Source organism: Triticum urartu, chromosome 2A, assembly GCF_056163025.1.
Source record: "Triticum urartu cultivar PI428250 chromosome 2A, HENAU_Tu73, whole genome shotgun sequence".
NCBI lineage: Eukaryota > Viridiplantae > Streptophyta > Magnoliopsida > Poales > Poaceae > Triticum > Triticum urartu.
The window spans coordinates 705,245,255-705,270,862 of record NC_141874.1 but is presented as its reverse complement, the minus strand read 5'-3'; the positions used below and the strand labels follow the sequence as shown (position 1 = coordinate 705,270,862).

General features: G+C 44.2%; 1 protein-coding gene, 1 long non-coding RNA gene and 2 pseudogenes across 8 annotated transcripts; 1 reads left to right on the top strand and 3 right to left on the bottom strand.

Moving 5' to 3' along the window:
* Positions 1-8,148: 8,148 nt before the first annotated feature.
* LOC147986968 (uncharacterized) lies at positions 8,149-10,097 on the bottom strand (annotated as a pseudogene).
* Positions 10,098-10,422: 325 nt separating this feature from the next.
* Positions 10,423-12,056, bottom strand: LOC147986967 (uncharacterized). The gene is made up of 3 exons (XR_015615255.1): positions 11,332-12,056; positions 11,081-11,164; positions 10,423-10,971 (listed from the first exon to the last, which is right to left on the bottom strand). It is a non-coding gene; the product is annotated as an uncharacterized LOC147986967 (long non-coding RNA).
* A 1,378-nt stretch (positions 12,057-13,434) lies between these two features.
* On the bottom strand, positions 13,435-24,022 carry LOC125539897 (receptor-like protein 1). 7 transcript variants are annotated; one of them, XM_087545025.1, is made up of 6 exons: positions 23,425-23,472; positions 22,782-22,870; positions 21,890-21,943; positions 16,567-16,722; positions 16,362-16,430; positions 13,435-15,968 (listed from the first exon to the last, which is right to left on the bottom strand). In XM_087545025.1, the coding sequence occupies exons 5-6, from the start codon at positions 16,417-16,419 to the stop codon at positions 13,633-13,635; spliced, it is 2,394 nt and encodes a 797-aa protein (XP_087401151.1). In that variant the 5' UTR covers positions 16,420-16,430; positions 16,567-16,722; positions 21,890-21,943; positions 22,782-22,870; positions 23,425-23,472; the 3' UTR covers positions 13,435-13,632. The 7 variants fall into 7 exon arrangements, with proteins under 7 accessions (XP_087401151.1, XP_087401153.1, XP_087401152.1 ...); XM_087545027.1 differs by having other exon boundaries at positions 21,895-21,943; XM_087545026.1 differs by lacking the exon at positions 21,890-21,943 and having other exon boundaries at positions 23,425-24,022.
* On the top strand, positions 20,465-21,950 carry LOC147986966 (uncharacterized; annotated as a pseudogene).
* Positions 24,023-25,608: the final 1,586 nt, after the last annotated feature.

Genomic DNA, 25,608 nt, shown 5'->3' with positions numbered 1-25,608 from the left:
AGGGTATGTAGATGCACTCCCCTTCCCCTCGTTGCTAGATTACTCCATAGATTGATCTTGGTGATGCGTAGAAAATTTTAAATTTCTGCTACGATCCCCAACAGTGGCATCATGAGCTAGGTCTATGCGTAGTTTCTATGCACGAGTACAACACAAAGCAGTTGTGGGCGTCGATTTTGTTAATTTACTTGCCGTTACTAGTCTTATCTTGATTCGGCAGCATCGTGGGATGAAGCGGCCCGTACCGTTTGTGCCAAGTAGAACCGTTGGGAAGACTTGGGGAAAGTCTTGTTGATCTTGCTGTAAAAAACAGAAACTTTAGCGCTCACGGTAATTGCTGCCATTTTTTACTGGAGAGTTCTATTTAGTTAATTATTTTTTCAGATGGTTAATAGATAAATTCCTCACGTCCAGCAATTTATTTGAGAATTTTATGAGTTCCAGAAGTATATGTTTGATCCAGATTACTACAGACTGTTCTGTTTTTGACAGATTCTGTTTTCGATGTGTTGTTTGCTTATTTTGATGAATCTATGGCTAGTAAAATAGTTTATAAACCATAGAGAAGTTGGAATACAGTAGGTTTAACACCAATATAAATAAAGAATGAGTTCATTACAGTACCTAAGTGGTGATTTATTTTCTTATACTAACGGAGCTTACAAGTTTTCTGTTAAGTTTTGTGTTGTGAAGTTTTCAAGCTTTGGGTAAAGATTCGATGAACTATGGAATAAGGAGTGGCAAGAGCCTAAGCTTGGGGATGCCCAAGGCACCCCAAGGTAATATTCAAGGACAACCAAAAGCCTAAGCTTGGGGATGCCCCGGAAGGCATCCCCTCTTTCGTCTTCGTTCATCGGTAACTTTACTTGGAGCTATATTTTTATTTACCACATGATATGTGTTTTGCTTGGAGCGTCAATTTATTATGTTAGAATTTTCTTGCTGTCATTTAGAACAATGGTTTGCATCTTTTATTTCAATAAAAGTGGCATTGATAGCCTTTACAATGCCTATTTTACAAGTCTTCATGTTGCTGTTTGAAAACAGAAAGTTTACCGCTGTTGCAATAATTCCCTAGAAAATTCAGAATGTGATAAAATGTTTAAACCTTTTGCATATTAAGCTCTGATAAATTTACTACAATGGGAATTTTCTTTCATAATTGTTGGAGCTAGGGAAGTATGGATCTTGCTGCACTCTTTACAGACTGTCCTGTTTAGGCAGATTGCTGTTATGTTTGCATTGTTTGCATATGTTTGCTTCTTTAATGATTCTATTTGAGGATAGGACTATTAAATATGCAGAGGCATTTAGTATGCAATGTTGAATAATAATTTTAGTGATTTGCTACAGTAGAGTATGCTAAGGTTTTTGCAATGGTTTATACTAACTTATCTCACGAGTCTTTGTTGAGTTTTGTGTGGATGAAGCTTGTGAGATTTAGGGAGATCGTGATATGAGAGGAATTAAGGAGACACAAAAGCTCAAGATTGGGGATGCCCAAGGCACCCCAAGATAATATTTCAAGAAGTCTCAAGCGTCTAAGCTTGGGGATGCCCTGGTTGGCATCCCACCTTTCTTCTTCAACAACTATCGGTTAGTATCGGTTGATCCTAAGTTTTTGCTTCTTCACATGATGTTTGCTATTCTTAGATGTCATTTTATTTTGTTTTTCTTGCTTTTTGAATAAAGTATCAAGATCTGAATCCTTAAGTGTTAGAGAGTCTTCACATATTTGCATAATTATTCGACTACTCATTGATCTTCACTTATATCTTTCGGAGTAGTTTGTCATTTGCTCTAGTGCTTCACTTATATATTTTAGAGCACGGTGGTGGTTTTATTTTATAGAAATAGATGAACTCTCGTGATTCACTCATATTATTTTGAGAGTCCTAAACAGCATGGTAATTTGCTTTGGTTATGAATTTAGTCCTAATATGATGGGCATCCAAGAGGGATATAATAAAAACTTTCATATAGAGTGCATTGAATACTATGAGAAGTTTGATACTTGATGATTGTTTTGAGATATGAAGTTGGTGATATTAGAGTCATGCTAGTTGAGTGGTTATGAATTTGAGAAATACTTGTGTTGAAGTTTGTGACTCCCGTAGCATGCACGTATGGTGAACCGTTACGTGATGAAGTCGGAGCATGATTTATTTATTGATTGGCTTCCTTATGAGTGGCGGTCGGGGACGAGCGATGGTCTTTTCCTACCAATCTATCCCCCCAGGAGCATGCGCGTAGTACTTTGTTTCGATAACTAATAGATTTTTGCAATAAGTATGTGAGTTCTTTATGACTAATGTTGAGTCCATGGATTATACGCACTCTCACCCTTCCACCATTGCTAGCCTTTCTAGTACCGTGCAACTTTTGCCGGTACCATAAACCCACCATATACCTTCCTCAAAACAGCCACCATACCTACCTATTATGGCATTTCCATAGCCATTCCGAGATATATTGCCATGCAACTTTCCACCGTTCCGTTTATTATGACATGCTCCATCATTGTCATATTGCTTTGCATGATCATGTAGTTGACATTGTATTTGTGGCAAAGCCACCGTTCATAATTCTTTCATACATGTCACTCATGAATCATTGCACATCCCGGTACACCGCCGGAGGCATTCATATAGAGTCATATTTTGTTCTAAGAATCGAGTTGTAATTCTTGAGTTGTAAGCAAATAAAAGTGTGATGATCATCATTATTAGAGCATCGTCCCAGTGAGGAAAGGATGATGGAGACTATGATTCCCCCACAAGTCGGGATGAGACTCCGGACGAAAATAAATAAATAAAAGAGGCCAAAGAAGCCCAAATAAAAAAAAAGAGAAAAGAGGCCATAAAAAGAGAAGGCCCAAATAAAAAAATTAAAAAATGAGAGAAAAGGAGAGAAGGGACAATGCTACTATCCTTTTACCACACTTGTGCTTCAAAGTAGCACCATGATCTTCATAATAGAGAGTCTCCTATGTTGTCACTTTCATATACTAGTGGGAATCTTTCATTATAGAACTTGGCTTGTATATTCCAATGATGGGCTTCCTCAAAATGCCCTAGGTCTTTGTGAGCAAGCGAGTTGGATGCACACCCACTAGTTTCTTTTGTTGAGCTTTCATACATTTATAGCTCTAGTGCATCCGTTGCATGGCAATCCCTACTCACTCACATTGATATCTATTGAGGGGCATCTCCATAGCCCGTCGATATGCCTAGTAGATGTGAGACTATCTTCTCCTTTTTGTCTTCTCCACAACCACCATTCTATTCCACCTATAGTGCTATATCCATGGCTCACGCTCATATATTGCGTGAAGATTGAAAAAGTTTGAGAACATCAAAAGTATGAAACAATTGCTTGGCTTGTCATCGGGGTTGTGCATGATTTAAATATTTTTTGTGATGAAGATAGAGCATAGCCAGACTATATGATTTTGTAGGGATAGCTTTCTTTGGCCATGTTATTTTGAGAAGACATGATTGCTTAGTTAGTATGCTTGAAGTATTATTTTTTTTATGTCAATATTAAACTTTTGTCTTGAATCTTTCGGATCTGAATATTCATGCCACGATTAAGAAGAATTACATTGAAATTATGTCAAGTAGCACTCCGCATCAAAAAATTCTGTTTTTATCATTTACCTACTCGAGGACGAGTAGGAATTAAGCTTGGGGATGCTGATACGTCTCCAATGTATCTATAATTTTTGATTGCTCCATGCTATATTATCTACTGTTTTGGATGTTTACGGGCTTTATTATACACTTTTATATCATTTTTGGGACTAACCTATTAACCCAGAGCCCAGTGCCAGTTTCTGTTTTTACCTTGTTTTAGGGTTTCGAAGAAAGGGAAAACCAAATGGAGTCTAATTGACCTGAAACCCCTGTTCAAGAATTCATCCGATTAACCAGTTAACTTGCCGATTAATCCCTACTCATAGGGTCACCGAGTAGCCGATAAACCGAAAAATCGTCCGATTAATTGATTAAATGGCCGATTAACTTGCCGATTAGCCGATTAATCCCCTACTCACTAGCCAACCGAGCAGCTACCAGTTAACGATTTCCTCAACAATGCCTGAAACTTCACGGAACCCATTTTTGGAAGGAAAGAAGCCCAGAAGACTAGAAGTTCACATAAGGGAAGCTTCGAGGAGGCCACGAGGTAGGGGCGCGCCCACCCCCTGGGCGCGCCCTCCACCCTCGTGGGCCCCTCGTGGCCCCCCTGATGTACTTCTTCCACCTATATATCTCCATATACCCTCAAAATATCAGCGAGCACAATAGATCGGGAGTTCCGCCGCCAGAAGCCTCCGCAGCCAGCGAAAACCAATCTAGACCCATTCCGGCACCCTGCCGGAGGGGGGAATCCCTCTTCGGTGGCCATCTTCATCATCCGGGTGCTCTCCATGACGAGGAGGGAGTAGTTCTCCCTCGGGGCTGAGGGTATGTACTAGTAGCTATGTGTTTGATCTCTCTCTCTCTCTCTCGTGTTCTTGATTTGGCACGATCTTGATGTATCGCGAGCTTTGCTATTATAGTTGGATCTTATGATGTTTTCTTCCCCCTCTACTCTCTTGTAATGAATTGAGTTTCCCCTTTGAAGTTATCTTATCGGATTGAGTCTTTAAAGATTTGAGAACACTTGATGTATGTCTTGCCGTGCGTATCTGTGGTGACAATGGGATACCACGTGATTCACTTGATGTATGTTTTGGTGATCAACTTGCGGGTTCCGCCCATGAACCTATGCATAGGGGTTGGCACACGTTTTCGTCGTGATTCTCCGGTAGGAACTTTGGGGCACTCTTTGAGGTTCTATGTGTTGGTTGAATAGATGAATCTGAGATTGTGTGATGCATATCGTATAATCATACCCACGGATACTTGAGGTGACATTGGAGTATCTAGGTGACATTAGGGTTTTGGTTGATTTGTGCCTTAAGGTGTTATTCTAGTACGAACTCTAGGGTTGTTTGTGACACTTATAGGAATAGCCCAACGGATTGATTGGAAAGAATAACTTTGAGGTGGTTTCGTACCCTACCATAATCTCTTCGTTTGTTCTCCGCTATTGGTGACTTTGTAGTGACTCTTTGTTGCATGTTGAGGGATAGTTATGTGATCCAATTATGTTATTATTGTTGAGGGAACTTGCACTAGCGAAAGTATGAACCCTAGGCCTTGTTTCAACGCATTGCAATACCGTTTACGCTCACTTTTATCATTAGTTACCTTACTGTTTTTATATTTTCAGATTACAAAAACCTTTATCTACCATCCATATACCACTTGTATCACCATCTCTTCGCCGAACTAGTGTACCTATACAATTTATCATTGTATTGGGTGTGTTGGGGACACAAGAGACTCTTTGTTATTTGGTTGCAGGGTTGCTTGAGAGAGACCGTCTTCATCCTACGCCTCCTACGGATTGATAAACGTTAGGTCATCCACTTGAGGGAAATTTGCTACTGTCCTACAAACCTCTGCACTTGGAGGCCCAACAACGTCTACAAGAAGAAGGTTGTGTAGTAGACATCACGACGCACCACCTCCGGCGGGGCCGGCTCCCTCTGCACCGAATGTGGCCCACGTGAACGCCACCAAAGGAGATCAGGGTCGACGACGGGGCCCGGGTTCCTCACCAAGCGGCGAGCCCCTCAAGGTAGCACCTCCCAGTGCCAGCCCGGCGGAGCCCAGTCCCAGACATGGGTCCTCTGAAGCAGGACGTCGTCGCGAACGAGTCGACGGCGAGGATGCGGGCCGGCCATCGTCGAGAAAAAATACTATATGCCGCAAAAGTAACATTTTTTAAATTATTGGATTGTGATTTCTTATATACAAATTTAAAAAATGCTATCATTGCATATGTCAAAATTATATATGCAATTTCATACTAATTAAGCATCTAACACTAAAAACAGAAAAAACAACTTCTATACATCCATTAAAAAACAGAAAAATAACATTATATAAAAAAAATCCATACTAATTAAACACTAATTATATCCATCTAACATGCATTCATACATATATACTAGTGAAAAATAATAATCTAAAACATGTAAACTAATTAAACATACAAAAATACGTATATACTAATTAACTTAAGGAAATGTGTGTGTGTGTGTGCTCATCATGCTTGTGTGTGTATGGGCTCGGGGAGGGGCGGCGCCCATGGTGGCCGCCGGGGGCGAGGGAGAGGGGATAGAGGGGAGAGAGCTCATAGCGGGGCGACGACGACGAGGAGGCAACGGCGACCACGAGGGGACGTCCGGGGGCGGCGACGGGGGGCGGCGACGTGACGGGGGCGGCGACGCGGGGTCAGGCCGGGGGCGGCGACGGAGACGAGGGCGGCGACGGCAACGGCGCGTGGCGGGGGCGGCGACGGGGACGGGCGGGACGGGGGCGGCGACGGCGTCGATCGATCGCGGCAAGCGGTGCTTTGATGGGGAAACAGAGGGATAATGAATTTTTTTTTCAAGTGCTGCTTATATAGAAGGCACCTTTAGTACCGGTTGGAGCCACCAACCAGTACTAAAGGTCTGTTTTGGTCAGGCGAAGCGGCGGGAACCGCACCCCCTTTAGTACCGGGTCGTGGCGCCAACCGGTACTAAAGGTCCCCCTTTAGTACCGGTTGGAGCCATGACCCGGTACTAAAGGGTGTGCGCTGCCAGGTGAGGGGCGCAGAAGTTTACTCCCACCTCGCTAGCCGAGGGGCACTCGCACCTGCTTATAAGCCCCGCCGCCGCTGCTGTCTCGAGCTCTTCTCTAAAGCAGGCCTTCTAGGCCTACCTCTGCTGTGATGCCCTGTTGGGCCTACTAGTACTGGGCTAGCGGGCCTGCATCCTGGCCCAACTAGAATTTGGGTTTCTAGTCGTATGCAGGCCGCTGCGGCCCAGTAGGTGGGCTTTTTCATTTAGTTTTTTTCTGCTTTATTTATTTTGTTTTATTTATTTTTAGTTGTTTTTGCTGTACTGTGAGTTTCTTTGTGAATATTTTTGCTTTAGGTACAAAAAATTACAAACTTTCTGTTAGTGCCGTTAGTTTTCAAATTTGAATAGTTTAAATTTTGAATTATTTGAATTTTGTGTGAATTACTAGTTTGTGAATAACTTAACTTTGAAAATAGATTTTTCAGTGATTCTTTTTTCTTATGTTTAATATTAGTGTGTTTTATCGTTATATTCAATTTGGTAATGCTTAGGTTATTTAAAAAATGAAATACCTTTGTAACGGATGAGTTTTCGTTCGAAACCCTGATACTTCGAAAGAGATTGTCCATTTTGTACACGAAGTGCATCTAGTTTTTGCGGTAACCCTCTCTACTTTTTTGCACATGCTATGTGGGTGAAATTATGATACCATGACAACTTTCAACCTTTTCTGAGTTCATTTGAAATGCTTTTCAATTTCAGGGTCATTTAGCTGAACAAATCAGTAAATGCGTGAAAGAATTTGTTTCCACATAAAATTTCTTCGTGTTTCAAATGCCAAAACACATAACTACCCTAACTATTACAGAGATTCCCTCCTGGGTGTGAAACACAGAAGAAAGTGATGATAGTGAGCAGATCACATCCCAGATCTTTGGGTGTGAAACTTTTTCTTCGCGTGTGTCCCTTTGCGCCGTAGCCATGGAAAATCTTCATCATTTAACTGGATGCTCGGGTCAATATTCACTGTGAATGGAGCAATTTCATCAAACTTTTCATAATCTTCTGACATGTTTGTCTTGTCATCCACTCCCATGATGTTTCTCTTCCCAGAAAGAACTATGTGGCGCTTTAGCTCATCGTATGATGCATTCGCTTCCTTATCTTTTCTTTTTCTCGGCTTGGTAGACATATCCTTCACATAGAAACCCTGTGCCACATCATTAGCTAGGACGAATGGTTCGTCTGCATACGCAAGATTATTGAGATCCGTTGTTGTCATTCCATACTGCGGGTCTTCCGTTACCCCGCCTCGTGTCATATTGACTCATTTGCATCGAAATAAAGTGACCTTCAAACCACGTTCATAGTCAAGTTCCCATATATCCTCTATGTAACCATAATATGTTTCCTTTCTTGTCTTGGTTGTTGCATCAAAGCGGACACCACTGTTTTGGTTGGTGCTCTTCTTATCTTGGGCGGTCGTGTAAAATGTATTACCATTTATCTCGTACCCTTTGAAAGTTATTATATTCTAAGATGGTAACTGGGATAGCGAGTACAGGTCATCTTCAATAGAGGCGTCATGCATGGTACATGTCTGCAACTAGCCGGCGAAACCCCTGGTTTGTTCACGTGTAATCCAGTCATCAGACCGCTTCGGGTGTTTGGAGCGTAGAAAATTCTTGTGTTCGTCCATATACGGAGCCACCAAGGCGGAATTCTGTAGAACTGTGTAGTGTGCTTCAGTGAGAGAATATCCGTCCATACATATTTTTTGATTCCCTCCTAGCGTGCCTTTTCCATCCAGTCTGCCCTTATGCCGCGATTCAGGAACTCCAATCGGCTTAAGGTCAGGAATAAAGTCAATACAAAACTCAATGACCTCCTCATTTTCATGGCCCTTGGAGATGCTCCCTTTTGGCCTAGCACGGTTATGAACATATTTATTTAAGACTCCCATGAACCTCTCAAAGGGGAACATATTGTGTAGAAATACAGGACCCAAAACGTTAATCTCTTCGCATAGGTGAACTAGGACGTGCGTCATGATGTTGAAGAAGGATGGTGGGAACACCAACTCGAAACTAACAAGACATTGCACCAAATCATTCTCTAACCTTGGTATGATTTCTGGATCGATTACCTTCTGAGAGATTGCATTGAGGAATGCACATAGCTTCACAATGGCTAATCGAACGTTATCCGGTAGAAGCCCCCTCAATGCAACCGGAAGCAATTGCGTCATAATCACGTGGCAGTCATGAGACTTTAGATTCTGGAACTTTTTCTCTGCCATGTGTATTATTCCCTTTATATTCGACGAGAAGCCAGACGGTACCTTAATACTGAGCAGGCATTCAAAGAAGATTTCCTTCTCTTCTTTGGTAAGAGTGTAACTGGCATGACCCTGATGTATGCCGTCATTTCCATGCATACGTTGCTGGTCCTCTCATGCCTCAGGTGTATCTTTTGTCCTCCCATACACGCCCAAGAAGCCAAGCAGGGTCACGCAAAGATTCTTTGTCACATGCATCACGTCAATTGCAGAGCGGACTTCTAGGTCTTTCCAATAGGGCAGGTCCCAAAATATAGATTTCTTCTTCCACATGGGTGCGCATCCGTCAGCGTCATTCGGAACAGGTTGTCCGCCAGGACCCTTTCCAAAGACTACCTTCAAATCCTTGACCATGTCATGTACATCAGCACCAGTACGGTGGCGAGGCTTCGTCCGGTGATCCGCCTCACCTTTGAAATGATTGCCTTTCTTTCTTACGGGATGCCTGCTCGGAAGAAATCGACGATGTCCCAGGTACACATTCTTCCTACAATTGTCCAAATATATACTGTCGGTATCATCCAAACAGTGCGTGCATGCGCGGTATCCCTTGTTTGTCTGTCCTGAAAGGTTACCGAGAGCAGGCCAATCATTGATGGTCACGAACAGCAAGGCCTTTAGGTCAAATTCTTCCCCCATGTGTTCATCCCACGCACGTACACCTGTTCCATTCCACAGCTGTAAGAGTTCTTCAACTAATGGCCTTAGGTACACATCAATGTCGTTGCCGGGTTGCTTAGGGCCTTGGATGAGCACTGGCATCATAATGAACTTCCGCTTCATGCACAACCAAGGAGGAAGGTTATACAAACATAGAGTCACAGGCCAGGTGCTATGGTTGCTGCTCTGCTCCCCAAAAGGATTAATGACATCTGCGCTTAGACCAAACCATACGTTCCTTGCGTCATCTGCAAACTCCTTCCCGTAATTTCTCTCGATTTTTCTCCACTGCGACCCGTCAGCGGGTACTCTCAACTTTCCGTCTTTCTTACGGTCTTCTCTGTGCCATCGCATCGCCTTGGCATGCTCTTTGTTTTGGAACAAACGTTTCAACCGTGGTATTAGAGGAGCATACCACATCACCTTGGCAGGAATCTTCTTCCTGGGGCGCTCGCCCTCAACATCACCAGGGTCATCGCGCCTAATCTTATAGTGCAATGCACCGCATACCGGGCAAGCGTTCAAATCATCGTACTCACCACGGTAGAGGATGCAGTCATTAGGGCATGCATGTATCTTCTGCACCTCTAACCCTAGAGGGCAGACAGCCTTCTTTGCTTCGTACGTACTCTCGGGCAATTCATTGTCCTTTGGAAGCATATTCTTTATCATTACCAGCAACTTTCCAAATCCCTTGTCAGATACACCATTCTCTGCCTTCCATTGCAGCAATTCCAGTGTGGTGCCCAACTTTTTCTTGTCAGGTTCGCACCGAAAAGACCAAATTAATACAAGTTCATACATAAAGTTCATACAGCACTTAAATGCAACAAACAAATAACTCTCTAACTAAAGAATTTAAATGCAACAACAAATGCGATCAAGATCGCAACTAAGGTAACAATTGATCCAACAGCATAATGTTACCAAGCCTCACTATGAATGGCATATTTTCTAATCTTTCTAATCTTCAAGCGCATTTTCTCCATCTTAATCTTGTGATCATCGACGACATCGGCAACATGCAACTCCAATTCCATCTTCTCCCCCTCAATTCTTTTCAATTTTTCTTTCAAATCCTTGTTTTCTCTTTCAGCTAAATTTAACCTCTCGACAATAGGGTCGGTTGGAATTTCCGGTTCACATACCTCCTACATACAAATATCTATGTCAGCTTGATAGGCATAATTTGTCAAAAACACGAAATGCAACAAATAGTTTTAAAAGAGAATATACCACATTCGAATCATAACCCGGACAAGGGCCGACGGGGACGGATATCAAAACCATGGCACTATGTATAACAAACAATGTACGGGTAAGATAATTATACGAGTAACTATATATCCAAATCACACAAATATCAATTTTTTATATAAAACATTCATGAACAAGAGGCTCACCACAAGGTGGTGCCGGCGACGGGACGGTGCGGGCGATCGACGGTGGTTACGATGGAGATTTAGAAGGCACTAAGTAAACCACACCTACATATGCAAACTAAGTGTTATTTTTGACCTCAAATTGCATATAAATCAAATACTAGCACATATATATAATTCCTCCCAAATTACTAAACTCACAAATCAATCACTATATAAAGCATTGCAAGAGCTAATCTAGCAATGAGAGATGAAAGGACAAAGTTGCTAACCTTTGTGATCATTTGAATGGATGGGGGCCTTCAAATCTTGACAAATTTTGGATAAAATGTGTGATGAGCTTGAAAGGAAGAGGGGAAGAACAGAGAGGAGAGGGGAAAGGGGAAGAACAGAGCGAGCTCGGGTGGACGAAGGGTGTATGTAGGACGACCTTTAGTACCGGTTCGTGATACGACCCGGTACTAAATGTGCTGGAGGGGCCCTGGACTGACAACATCCTGCCACCACTCACTTTAGTACCGGTTCGTGGTGAACCTTGAGCGGCCGGCTAGCCTCAAAACCAAACCGGCACTAATGTGCTTCACATTTGACCCTTTTTCTACTAGTGTTTCTTGAGATCATGCTTGGGTGGCTCTATGTCGATGGGAAGCAACATCAAGGCAGCATGTGTTCTTGTGTAGTTCATCACCTCTATGGAATCCTTTCTCTAACGCTACTGTTGATATCACGACATCGGTATAAGCACGAATCATGATTAATCAGTAGTATGATATTGTTGTGAATGGATAGAATTCACATTGCCATTGTTATTGCCTGAGAACACTGTATGTGGACGATCATTTTGACCTAAGCCAAATGAGTTAAATAAAGAGTTAGCCTGTAGATGCAAGTTGCTGAATCTTTTAGCCTATACTTCGTGCTCATATCTGATACTACCTCTATAAATATACATACTCCCTCCTTCCATCTATATAGGGCCTAATGCGTTTTTTAAGGCTAACTTTGACCAAATGTTAAAGTAATAATATATGACATGCAACTTACACAAAGCACATCATCAAATTCGTATGTGAAAGGAGCTTTCAATTATATAATTTTCACATTATGCATGTCATGTAGTATTAATTTTATCAATAGTCAAAGGTAGTCTTGAAAAACGCATTAGGCCCTATATAAATGGAAGGAGGGAGTAAGACGTTTTAGGTTACTAAATTAGTGCCTAAAACGTCTTACACTTCTTTACAAAAGGGAGTAGTATTTACCAAGCAAGAATCATTTCCCAGATGTATTTTTCTTCTGCATGTGCTTATTTCTAACAGTCTATACATGCTCTATTATTCAGGGAGAAGATTGCACCCGGAGGATGTATTATATCTAAGTGCCTACAGACAATTAGTTGAGGACTCAGGAAAAAATACTTTAATTTCCCTACCTTCTATTATTTCTTTCTTTAGGATGGTTTCCAATCTCAATATTTATGCATATGCAGCTGAGTTTAATCATGCATTTCATAATTGATAGCTAAACCAGAAAGGTTAACTATTGATCGTGAATTTTAGGAAGGTTTGCATGTTTGCATCTTGTTGGTGTTTTTGCATTACATATGCCACCTCCAGATAGATATGCTATTAAGTAATACCGCGTCAAACATAAATGGATGTGATTCATATTTCAGATTATCACGACAAAGACCAGGAAAGAAATGCGAACCAACCTGTGGTTGAGATGGTTAGGTGGACAGTGGTATCCCCAACCCACCAGGGTTCAAATCCTGGTGCTCGCATTATTCCTGGATTTATTTCAGGATTTCCGACGATGCGCTTTCAGTGGGAGGAGACGTTCCCGTCGACGACGAGGCGCCTACGGTGGGATAGGGTGTGCGTGTGTGCGTTCATAGGGATGAGTGTATTCGCGTGTATATGAGCGCTTATGTCTGTACTGATGCTTAAAAAAAAGACCAGGAAAGAAATAGAGAACACAAATTTCAGTGGGAGGAGACGTTTCCCTCGACGACGAGGCGCCTACGGTGACTCAAGATGATATGCCGGCTCAGGCTCTCGGAGGTGCTCATAGGGATAGGGTGTGCGTGTGTGCGTTCATAGGGATGAGTGTATTCGCGTGTATATGAGCGCTTGTGTCTGTACTGATGCTTAAAAAAAAGACCAGGAAAGAAATAGAGAACACAAATTTCAGTGGGAGGAGACGTTTCCCTCGACGACGAGGCGCCTACGGTGACTCAAGATGATATGCCGGCTCAGGCTCTCGGAGGTGCTCATAGGGATAGGGTGTGCGTGTGTGCGTTCATAGGGATGAGTGTATGCGCGTGTATATGAGCGCTTGTGTCTATACTGATGCTTAAAAAAAAGACCAGGAAAGAAATAGAGAACACAGATTTTAATGGTTGAATGCTTGCCTGTCCTTTTGTAGAAGCAGTCGTTACTTCACTACATTTTGTGTACCCAGATATTAGCAAACAAACACAAGTAGCATCAGAAATCTAAAGCCGTATTACACATATTATTAATGTCACTTAATAGTTACTAAAGGATGAATTCTGCGACACTCCGGACGGGTCAGTCGGTGCGGTTAAGCCTTCTCATGCATAAAGCTGACCTAACCATCAGAATGTCACCAAGCCTGTCCACTGCTGAAAACCATGACCATCGCCAGCTTCTCTTGAAATAAAGCACAACCAAGGAGGTCCAGAAACCAATCAGGTAGCACAACACTGAAAAACTGAATAGTGCCAGATTGGCAAATTTACTATCATCTTCATGTTCTTCAGGCTGAGGAATCGACGGTGCATCAAAGCAACTCTTCAGCAGTGGTGGTCCGCAGAGATATGGATTGCCTGCATAGCTGCTCTCATCAAATGTGATGAATTGGCCGTTTCTACCCAATGTAGGACCGGACAAGTTATTGTACGCCACAGTGAATACCTCCAGAGAATGTAGTTCTACCAACTCTTGCGGTATTTGACCTGTCAAGTTGTTGTGCGACAGATCCAAGCTCTCGAGATTACTTAAATGTGACAAGGAAGCTGGTATTGGTCCATGAAAGCAGTTGTTGGAAAAATTCAGTGCCCGTAACCATTTCATGTCACCTATACTTTTAGGAATGTATCCTTCCAACTGGTTTGAAGAGAAGTCAAGTCCAGACATGTAACTGAGGATGCTTCCCTTGTATTTGTCTTGCCTGCTCTTAGTCATGAATTCTTCTTGGTCTGGTCCTATGAAAAATGCAGGCACGGGGGAACTACCTACTACGCCCCCAAAATCATCAAAGCCATAGGTATCATTCATGTAGACTGAAGTATCTGAGTCATTGTATAGGAAGCTATACAAATCGCCATCTACCCCCATATTGCTCAGGCATGAAGGTACCTGTCCAGAGAGCTTATTATGAGACAAATCTAGTAGACGCAAATACTTTAAGTGACATATATCATTTGGAATCAGTCCTTCAAACATATTTCCTTTGAGCAACAATACTTTTAGCTTTGGAAAGGACTTGTGCATCAAGTCTGGAAGGATTCCACTGAATTGGTTCTGCCGTAGATCCATTGTGTATGTATCAGTTCCAGAGGACAACAGGAAAGGAAACGTTCCATTTAGTCGATTTTCACTCAGGTGAAGATACTGCAAACTGGGCAAGCATTGCACTGGACCGGAAAGGTTGTTTTTTGACATATCGAGGAACACAAGCTTTTTAAGGTGGCATAATTCCAGTGGAATCGATCCACCCAATGAATTGCCTCTTAGATTCAAGATGGCAATATTTTCGAGTGCATCTATGCAAGTAGGGAGAGAGCCAGTCAACTTGTTACTGCTGACATCAAGCAAAGTAAGGTTCTGACCAAGACATATATTATCAGGGATTTCCCCGGTGATTTGGTTATCGTTGAGTAGTAGATGATAGGTGGAAGTGGAAGCTAATAGTATGCCTTGAGGGAATGAACCAAAGAAATTGTTGTCAGACAGGAACAAAGAACGGATATTGGACTTGCTTCCATTGAAGGCGGACGCTATGTTATCCAAGAAATTGTTGCTAGACAAGTCTAAAAATGTTAGTCTATCCATATGGTGAAGCACAGAAGGAAAGATGCCCTGGAAGGAATTCCTCGACAGGTTTACAAAGTACAGATTTGGGAATGTGATGTTGATGCCCGTAGGTAATTTGCTTAGTCTATTATGAGATGCATCCAGCCAGATCAGAGCGTCGTGTACTTTGGATGGAAGGAGAAGAATTCCACTAAAGGAGTTGCCTTGCAGATTTAAAGATTGCAGGTTCACATTTTTCTCTATCAACCATGAAGGGAAGCAACCACTTAGGTTATTATTAGACATATCAACAGCTTCTAGTGCATGTTGGTGCAATAAGAAACTTAATATAACGGCAGAATTGCCACTAAGGTTACAGTTTTGCAGTACCATAACCTGGAGCTGAGCTGACAGGCTCATTGTTGGAGTCACAGTTTCGACTTGAAAATGGTTACCACTGCTTGAAAGATCCAGATGTACCAATTGGCTACTGTTTGACAAGGAACCCAGGAAGAGAACTCCTTCAAGATTGTTATTGGCGAGGGAAAGTTTTACCAATGAAGTCAAATGGGCCAAGCTAAGAGAGGGAAACTTTATTGTAAATAGATTATTTGACAGATCAAGAATTCTGAGAGAAGTAAGATTCCCTATGCACGATGGAAGCTCCCCAGATAAGGTATTATCTGACAAATCCAGGATTCTGAGAGAAGTAAGATTCCCTATGCACGATGGAAGCTCCCCAGATAAGGTATTGTCTGACAAATCCAGGATTCTGATAGAAGTAAGATTCCCTATGCACGATGGAAGCTCTCCAAACAACGTACTGTTATCAAGATGTAATTCTTCAAGATTTTCCATGTTGCAAATACCTGTAAGTGAAGTAGTGAACATGCTTTAATTATATTTTTACAATTGTTGAAAGAAAAGAAAATAGTACTCCCTTCGTTCATAAATATAAGATGTTCTAACTTTTTTCTGAATCAAATGTATATAGACAGTGTGTTTGTTTGCTCATTTCAGTCAGTATGTAGTACATGTTGAAATATCCAAAACATTTTATATTTTTATACGGAGGGAGTAGACATGTTCATACAAGTAGGAGTTGTTAAAAAAGTAGTAAGTGGAGTTCTAACTTCAAGAATCGTTTTTTATTTAGAAACAGAAGGATCTATATGTAGCCCAAAATCATGCTTGTGCTTTAGCTCACCACGAGACCACCCCGGTACTGTATACAATTAATAGTATGAAAAATAATTAGTCACCTGTCGGTAAGGTGCCGTTGAATGCATTATCGCTTAGATCAAGAGTATCCAGCTTCATTGTACTCAAATCTGTACAAGAAAAGCAAGTTAAAGCATGTAAAATGTTGCTCTCCAAGATGCTGTTGACACACACACAAAAAAAAAAAGACAAGTAGGGTTGGAAAGAAGTCTTCAGGAATCAAGAGTGGAGAACTACGAAGCTCACGTTGGATCGCCACGGGGGAGGTCAAGTCATTTGAACTGATGGACAGGCGCCGCAGTGATGAAACTGCAACCAAGGATTGGATGCTATCGGCACTTAAGATATTTCCAGATAGATCAAGGCTTCTTAATTTTCGTAATTTTGACCACACATCGAAACCTGCAAAAGGAGTAACAATTCGGTTTAGCGAACGATGAATAGGCATAATCTGAAGTGCTGAAGCAACAGAAGAGATGGCAAGACAAAATAGTCGGCGGTAGAACTAAAGAAACTATAGGATAGCCATGGCAACATAGTTGGTCCGCGAAAGAAATTGACAACATAATTTGGATGTAACTTGCCAAAAGAAAAAACTGGTATCTCAAAGGAGCTTGAGAAAAAGCTAGAGACTAGTTATAAATACTACAGCTAGATGCATCTGAATAGAGAATACCTGCACCAGCTATGCAACCCTTTATATTTAGAACCAGGGACAGGGTCTGCAGCTCTTGGAACGGGAGGAACATAGTAGCGTTGAGGAGCCACGGAGAAGGAACATATGCATTAAGATCGAGGTCCGTCACACGGGCGGAGCGGGAGTTGCAGCTCACCCCCAGCCACTGGCAGCAATGCCCGTCACTCGAGTCCCAGTCCCACCAGTACTCCCAGTCGATGTGCGGCAGCGTGGAGAGCTGGCTCTGGATGTCCAGAAGCGCTTTCTTATCGGCCTCCACACACCCCTCACACAGGGGCATCAAAAGCTCGCCGGAGATGCTCAGGAGGCAGAGCAGAGCCACTGCCAGCTGCATCGGTGGTGTGCGGCGCAACATGATTGATTGAGGTTCAGCAGACAAGTTTTGGAGACGATGGATGGTAGTGGAGTGACGAGCACATAATATATACACATACAGATTCTCAGTCAACAGCTTGCTCACTCCAGTCAACACTTAGTCCAGTTGAGAGTTACATGCATATATACATGCGTGACAGCAGGGGCAAAAGCGTTGACACTTAGTCAAGGATCAGAAAATCTCACAGCAACAGCTGACTCACTCCAGTGCGCTAGTCGCCATCTGTGGCAACGACTACGCTGTATATATGCGACCTTTCCAAAAAACTTTGGTGCATACCACGTCCTTTCTCGATCTGTTTTAACTGTGCCGATTAGCACATCCAGCGGTTGAGTGACGGTAGGGGCAAGAAGGTTGACACTTAGTCAAAGGATCTGAAAACCTCACAGCAACTGGTTACTCGCTCCACTGCGCTCGTCGCCATATGTGCAACGACTACGCGAACGTATATATGTGACATTTTCAAAAAGGGTTGGTGCATAAGGGCAACTAAAGGCACGACCCCAAATGGTCTGGCCACGTTAGTTTGGAGGTAAACAGACACAAAACACGGCTCAACACGTGGGAGCAAACGGACAAACATCTGTTTTTCGTCCGCTATCGACCCATTCCTGGCCTAACTTTGGGCCGTTTGCGTCGAAATGGACAAGCGTGGACAGGCGCGACGCGTGCCCGTGTCCTTCCCTAGCCCGCCCGTCGGGGACACAGGGGCCCCTTATTCTCCCCCAGCCGCCCCAAAACCCCCCGAACACTACCCCGCCATCGTCGCCACCGCCATTTTCTCGGCCACCTCCCTGTCCAGCCCAGCGCCCCCCTCCTCCCGCGCCCGCCCCCTACCCCCCAGGCCTTTGTCTCAGCCGCGTCGTTGTCCAGCCGGGCCGCCGGATTTGAGCATATCTGGCCGCCTGATTTGTGTGCATCCGACAGCATCCGGCCGCCGGTGGCTATGCCTAGCCATGAATTGGCCAGGCACCGGATCACACAGCCCCGGCAATACCTCTGCACCGCATGCAGGCATTGACTCTGCCTCTAGCCGCTCAGATCTACCCCGCCGGAACGGCACCGACAAAAATACGCCCAGCCGTCGTCTGGGCTCTGCGCTGGCCCAACGGCTAGTTGGCTCACCGTTGCCGCTCATAAAATACGACGACTGCTCGCGGCAAGTCGTTCGTCACGTTTCTACCACGCCGATACATCCAGGATGGGTGTTCATCAAGTGTAAAAAAGATAAGGTATATGTCGGTTGTGCTTCTGGATTCAGCGTAATTTCAATAGCTAATTTGTGTGTAGGATGAATGCAAATTTTGGTATTGGGAAGAAGAATACAGCGATCTACTGATTGGGCGAAATTTGATAGATGCTTGTGCACTCCTTGCTAGAATAGAGGCTAGAGATGAGATTAGATGCGAAGCAACGTCTACTTTAGAATCGAAGAAAAAAGAATTATACAGGATCGAGAATCCACATATCAACAATGAAAGCATCGAGAAGATATTAATCCAACTTGTGAAAGCAGTTATGGAAGTTGGATTTCTATTAAAATGGCTACTTGTGGTTCTTGTTAACTTTGGTCTTGCTATTCTAGTTGAGAATTGGTGAATGTACTATCACATTTCAAAATGCCATTGATGAAATAAAAAATGTGTGCATACGAGCACCTCGCGGACCAGATGCGGCCGCGCGTTAGGCGCACGGCCAACGCACCACAAAAAACGAGCGGACGTCGCTCCGTTGCTATCCCCAAACGGACGAAATCCGAACAAAATAGGCGTCCGTTTGGGATCGTGCGTTGGAGATGCCCTGCATCCGTCCAAACCGAGCGGTCTGGATGCGTTTGGTCGTCCAACGCCGGTCCGCGGACCGGTCCGGACATCCGGTTTCCAGCAAATCGTAAACAAACTATGGGGCCTTTATGGTCTGGTCCATCCAAAACCCCGCCCCTATCCTGCGTGTTCATTCTTCCCTCTTTCACTGCATCTACTTCGTCCCTCACTGACGTCGCCGCTAACCATCCCGGCCGCCCACCAAACCCTCCGGGACCTCCGCAACCTCCACCGCTATACCGGGTTGCCATGCCACTTGTCCTTCGCTGTTGGTCCACCCCTCTCGTTCATACGCTGCGCAGGTACCATACCATCCGCCCCAACGGGTGTCACCACGCCCGACAAGTGTTTGGTGAAATGCCCGTGCTAAACTTTTGGTTCCTTTCTTTGAAGCAATGGATTCAGACATGGAGTACATATACGAGCACTATGTTGATTCGTCCGGCAACTCATCCGACGAGGAGGATTATGCCGATGAAGCAACAATGATGCAGGCAGTCCTTGGAGACGCGGAGAGTGCAAAAGAGCATGTCCTCAATTTCAAGGGATCAATCAAGGATCATCGAGTACTGAATCGCAACAGGGCACAAGGCATTTGACGCTGATGGACGAGTACTTTGCCCCCAATGCCATATTTCACGGCAATTTTCACTGACGCTTTTGGATGCGACAAATTGTCTTTGATCGCCTTTACAATGAAGTCTAGTCCTATGATGACTACTTCATCCTAAAAAAGGATGACGTAGGAAGGATTGGATTCTCTGGTTACCAGAAGCGCACGGCTGCATTGCGGATGCTTGCATATGACACAGTCATAGATTCATGGGACAAGTACAACTGAATGTCTGAGAGCACATAGGGAGGCGGTCGCGAACAGGAACGCCGCAGCTGCACCTTTGCTATGACCACAAAGCCGGCCCGTCCACATCCATCGCCGACCTCACCTCCACCAGCGACGGCAAAGGAGTGGACTCCGCCGAGGAGTAGGGCATGGGAGGCGACGACGCCTCTTGTCGTGTCTCATGTGAGCCTTTCCATGTCTCATGTCCTACTCTTCCTCTCGATAACCACACCTTCACTTCCTGGGGCCCAACAAGGACTTGGAGCACGGGTGCCCGCAAGATTTAGATTAGGTTAGGGTCTGACTGCTTTTGTTTAATGAAATATGCCAAAAATGTAATGATTTAGTCTGGGTTTAATGAAAATCATCATGCTTGCATTGACCAGTTTGTTTATATCCAGTTTGATATGTATGCGGACACAGTTAGATGGCCGGCTCCCGTATCACCGTCTGCGGGCACATACACGAACAAATACAGGGTAGAGATGAAGAGGCAGGAGGACCGGCTGAGTGCCCTCCCCGATAGGGCGCTCCAGCTCGTGCTCTCCCACCTCCCATCTGACAAGGCCGTGCCCACCAGCGCGCTGTCCTGCCGGTAGTGCGGCATCTACGCGGCCGTCCCGGTCATCGCCCTCGCCGACCCCAAGAAAGGCAAGCGGGAATGATGTTCGGACAAGCAGGTCTGCTTCAGCCAGATGGTGACCGTCACGATCCTCGACAAGCCCCCCGGGACGCCCATCTGCACCTTCCGCCTCGACGCCTTGTACCCACCTTCCGGCCTGCTAGACCAGTGGGTCGTCTCCACTGTGACCTCCGGCGTTGAGAAGATCGACATCAAGCTCAGGTACTAGCACGAGCCCGGACGCATGATCGTCGGAGAAGGCCTCGGGGAACTTCGACGTCCACCAGTGGAATATAAACGTCAAGGCGCGGCACCATCTCTTCGGTGCATCACGCTCCGCCACATGAGGCTCGCGAACTGGACGCTCAACCTGCCCCAGGGCGTGGTCGTCTCTGCAGACGCTCTACATCGTCAAAATCATGGACCCAAAAGGGATGCTACAGCTGCTGCTCTCAAGCTGCCCAGCCTTGCCGACTTGACACTGCAGGAGCTCCCAAGCGTCAGCGAGATCTTGGTGGAGAGCGCTCACCTGCGGTCTGTGGAGGTTCGCCATGATCTGCTGCCACCATGCCAGCCTCGTCAAGCTGCACAGCTCACGTTTGCGGTCTCTGCACTACAAAGGCGGCATTCCCCATGAGTCGCCCTTCGATGTTGCAAACTAAAAAGGAGTCATGGCGCTGACGATTGAAATCTGTGAAGACCTCTCCAAAAGGAAATCGACTGAGGTTGCTCCGGTCACAGGACTCATCAACCAGCGCACCAAGCTGGCGTATCTCCACCTTTCCTTGCAACCATCAATGGCTTACCACAGCAGCTTGCTTGCAGATGCTGTTCGGGGGCTACCTCTTAGGCAGTTGGGCCTCAAAGGCTGCCTGCGCGAGGGCCATGCCGTCCGGTCTGTCACCGTCTTGCTTCGTGAAACCAAGAACCTGGAAGTATTGTCGCCGTTTCCTCTGGGACAGCCTCAAAAGAAGGAAGTGTACTGCTGTATGTCCCATGGCGAATCGCGTACCGAGACTGAAGATGACAGTGGCGATGAGGTCGACTGTAGTAGCCATGTGACCGATAGTTTGTGGCAGTTGTACATCAGATGCTTGGGCCATAAACTTAGCAGAATCAACATTGTAAATTATAAAGGACGGCAACTCGAAAGAATACTTGCAAATTTTCTGCTTAACAGTGGTAAGACTTTGGAGGAATTCTCGGTTACCTCACCGGTTGAAAGTTCCCAATTAAAGCATCAGATGGCATGGCTGCTAAGATCCTGGTGATACACCCGCCATACCAGAGGAACAGTAAATTGAAGGCAGCAAAAGTTGTCATTGCACTTGTAAAAACTAAATTAAATGGAGAAATTAGTGTTATTTGCTTTAGTTACACGCTTGAATATGTCTACGTTAAATTTAGTTTCCTTTTTTTAGTAACATGGGAATCCAACTAATTGGCGCTGTAGTTGAACGTATACGACCTGATAAGCACACAGCAATACAGCATGGTCCTAACTCCTTAGTTGTAGAAGGCAGAAAATTCTAACACAACACGCTGATAGATTGCATCGGAAAAGGTTATCAACATTTTTATTTCCCAAGCAACAGTAGTTCGACATGAGTTGCAATGGTCATAACAAAAAGTGTATGTATTATTAGGCCGACAACACATTACCTACAGCTTATTAAGAAGTTCCATGCAAAAACAACAGAACAACATCAAGATTAAAAGTTGCTTGAAAAGTTCCACTATATTGAGATGCAATACCGTTAATTAATGCTATATGAGAAACCCAAGCTACTCAATTATTAGGAATGTGAACAGGATCTGATGAATACAGCATGCAAAATTAGCTGACATATTGAGTTATTACTACTGATATCAGGATAAATCCCCAGCAATGCAGTGCTGAGTTATTACTACTGATATCAGGATAAATCCCCCAGCAATGCAGTGCTCTCACATACACCATGTAGGAAGGTGTAGGAGGGCATGAATACTCGGTATCCCATGTCAAGACTGAAAAGTGGTTTCAGGCATAGAAAGGAATGCTCATGAAAATAGGCCAGCACAATAAAATAGTAGATAATTATCCCAGAACGATAGATAAGTACCATAATTTCGAAGCAGATTGAAGCTGGTCGTATTTGTAGAATTTATTGCTATGGAGAGTTAGATCTCGAAGTAAAGATGAACCATGACCCTGCAAACCAAAAGGAACCGAGTTAGAGTGGATAAGGTAATTGTATGACAGAACAGCACAAGATTCACACTGCAAATCAACAATCACTCATCATCCAAGCCAAATTAAATGGATTACAAATCATTAGCTTTTTCCTTAAATACGTAAGAGCAAGCCTGTAGCATATGGAAAACTGGTGTTGTATCAGGTCTGAATTTGGGCGCCAAATGGTCAGAAATACACTAGAATATAAAGATATTTATGAATTCTTTCTTTAGAATCAGGCACATAACAGAATTAACCATTTTGGTTTCTTTGTCCCTAAGCCACATGAATGCAATGCGACCCATTATGTTTAGAAAAAATTGAGAACAGTGATAAAAGAAGCGGCAAACCCCTCAATGGCCCCTGCAGTCTGAAGGCTGCAGCATTCTCACTTGGAAAACAGGGCTGGCAGAAACAAACGTGCCGTGGGGACTAAGCATTCATTTAAAAATGGTTTGGAAAACTAACATTCTTAAAAATTCAGTATTAAATGTGTCGTTAATAAGGTCGCAGGTCAAATGATGAGGTACCTTTATTTGAGTGATGAAGCTAGCCCGGCAATAGGTCAAATGCAAGCAGACTTGGTACAGAATGATCAAACCCAGTCGAATTTCCAAAGTCCCGGTTCGCGGTGATGGCAGTGGCGGGTTCAGATGGAACTGCCATAAGGCTTGGTAGCGCAGGATCACGATTTTCTGGAAGTTGTAAAACTAGTAAGAGAAAGGAGAAACGGGCACTGAACCATTTGGTCGAACATGTAGCAGGCACCCGCCGGCCCAGAGACGGATAAGCAGAGGCAGGTCGCGTCACGTCGGCGCGTAGGCGCAGCCGCAGAAGGAAGGCGGAGGGGGCGTGGAGGGGATCTCAGCGAAGCGGTGGCGATGCTCACGGCGGAGAACCGCGCTCGGAAGCGGGAGGGCGGACGCCGCGACACGGTCGAGAGGCCGGAGGGCTTGGGCGCGGAGGAGGAGCTCGCCGTCAGGCCGGAGGGGTAGGCCGGCCCGGTGCCACGGCCCGAGGAGACCACCGATGGGATGGCGGAAGCAGGGTGCGCTTGGAGTGCCTGTAATGGCGGAACCAGATGAGACGGTTGGAGACTTGGAGCTGGAACCCCCGCAGTTGCGTCGCCTGTTTTTTCTTTTTAAAGTTATAAACAGTGTCAGCACTACAGAGTCTGGAAAATGGCCAACTCAGATTTCAGAATTGCCATTCGCGCAAGCCGTGGGAAAAAAACAAAATTAGAACTCCAAAACGTTTTTAAAACTACTCCCTCCGTTTCAAATTACTCGTCGCAGAAATGGGTGTATCTAGAACTAAAATACATCTAGATACATCCATACCTGCGACAAGTAATTCGGAACGGAGGAAGTAGCATTTTTAAAGCAATGATTTTGTTATTTTTCCACAACTTCCACATATGCCATTTCGTGTTGAAATTCGCAACCATACAAAATATTTGTCAAAGTTTACCATAAAAAATATTCAGAACTTTTTTAATATGAAATTGGTCATGTGAAAAAACTGAATTCGGCCTACGTCTCAGTAGTCGCTGATGTCAGCGACATCGGCCCTAGGCTGTTTGCTCCCCGCACAGGGCTGGAGGCTGGTGCTGCTTCGTTGTCTCCACGTCTTGGGCTGGGCTTGCCCCATGTGACTTGTTTTCTTTTTACCAATTTAATTCCCTTCTCTATTCTGCTACAGGTACAAATACACGGCTAACTTGCTGGCCCCTGGGAGAAATACTTCGGCCTATTCAACAAGTGGAAAATGGAGAGATGAAAAACAATGGAGAAAACACTATAGAAATAATTTAAAATGAAAATATAATAGTTACGTGTGGGTAACTAGCCCAGCGCACACCCTAGCTACGGGTTTCAATTTTTCTGGTTTAGTTGGAAAAATGAATTAGACTCAAAAAAAGGTGGCACATGAATATTTTTTAGTTTTTTCCCTTTCATTTCTTTTGTTTCTCTATTTTCTTACTGAATTGTTTTTTATGTTTCTTTTTTCTTCTGCCTTTACTTTTATTTTCTTCTATCTTGTTTCTTCTTTCTTTCTTTCAAGAAATATCTATATTTATTGGATAATACAAGACAATTTTTTAAATAGGTTGGACACGAAGTTGAATATTTATTTAACAAAATCTCATACGAAGCAACCGAAGGCGAGTCTTGTAGTTGCATGTCTAGTGGCAAACATGCAACTTCCACTGCCCCTCCCCGATAAAATACAACAGAGTTGCAGTTGCATTGAAGACATATAATTGCAGTTGGGGGCGACACTTACAGTTACATGCTTAGTAGAAGACATGCAAATGCCCCCTCACCTGACAAAACACCAATAAGTTGTTAATCGCATTGAAGAAATGCAGTTTGCAGTCGGAGGGCGACACTTGCAGTTGCGTGCCTAGTGCCTGACATGCAACTTCCTTCCCCTCGACAAAACACTGGTAAGTTGTAGTCGTGTTGAAGACATGCAATTGCAGTCAGGGCGACACTTGCAATCATGTTGAAGACATGCAGTTGCATACAGTGGCGACACTTGCAGTTACATGCATAGTAGAGGACATGCAACTACCCCTCCTCCTATAAACCACCACTGAGTTGCAACCATGTTGAAGACATGCAGTTGCAGTCGTGTGCAACACTTGCAGTTGCGTGCCTAGTGCCTGACATGCAACTTCCTTACCGTCGACAAAACACCGGTAAGTTGCA

What these genes read in the sequence shown, in the direction of transcription:
- LOC125539897 (XM_048703433.2), bottom strand. Translation starts at nt 17,372, where the DNA reads ATGTTGCGCCGCACACCACCGATGCAGCTGGCAGTGGCTCTGCTCTGC. An exon ending in GGGTTGCATAGCTGGTGCAG is followed by an intron (nt 16,723 to 16,996) that starts GTATTCTCTATT and finishes CTCCTTTTGCAG; the next exon opens with GTTTCGATGTGTGGTCAAAA. An exon ending in CAACGGCACCTTACCGACAG is followed by an intron (nt 15,969 to 16,361) that starts GTGACTAATTAT and finishes CTTCACTTACAG; the next exon opens with GTATTTGCAACATGGAAAAT.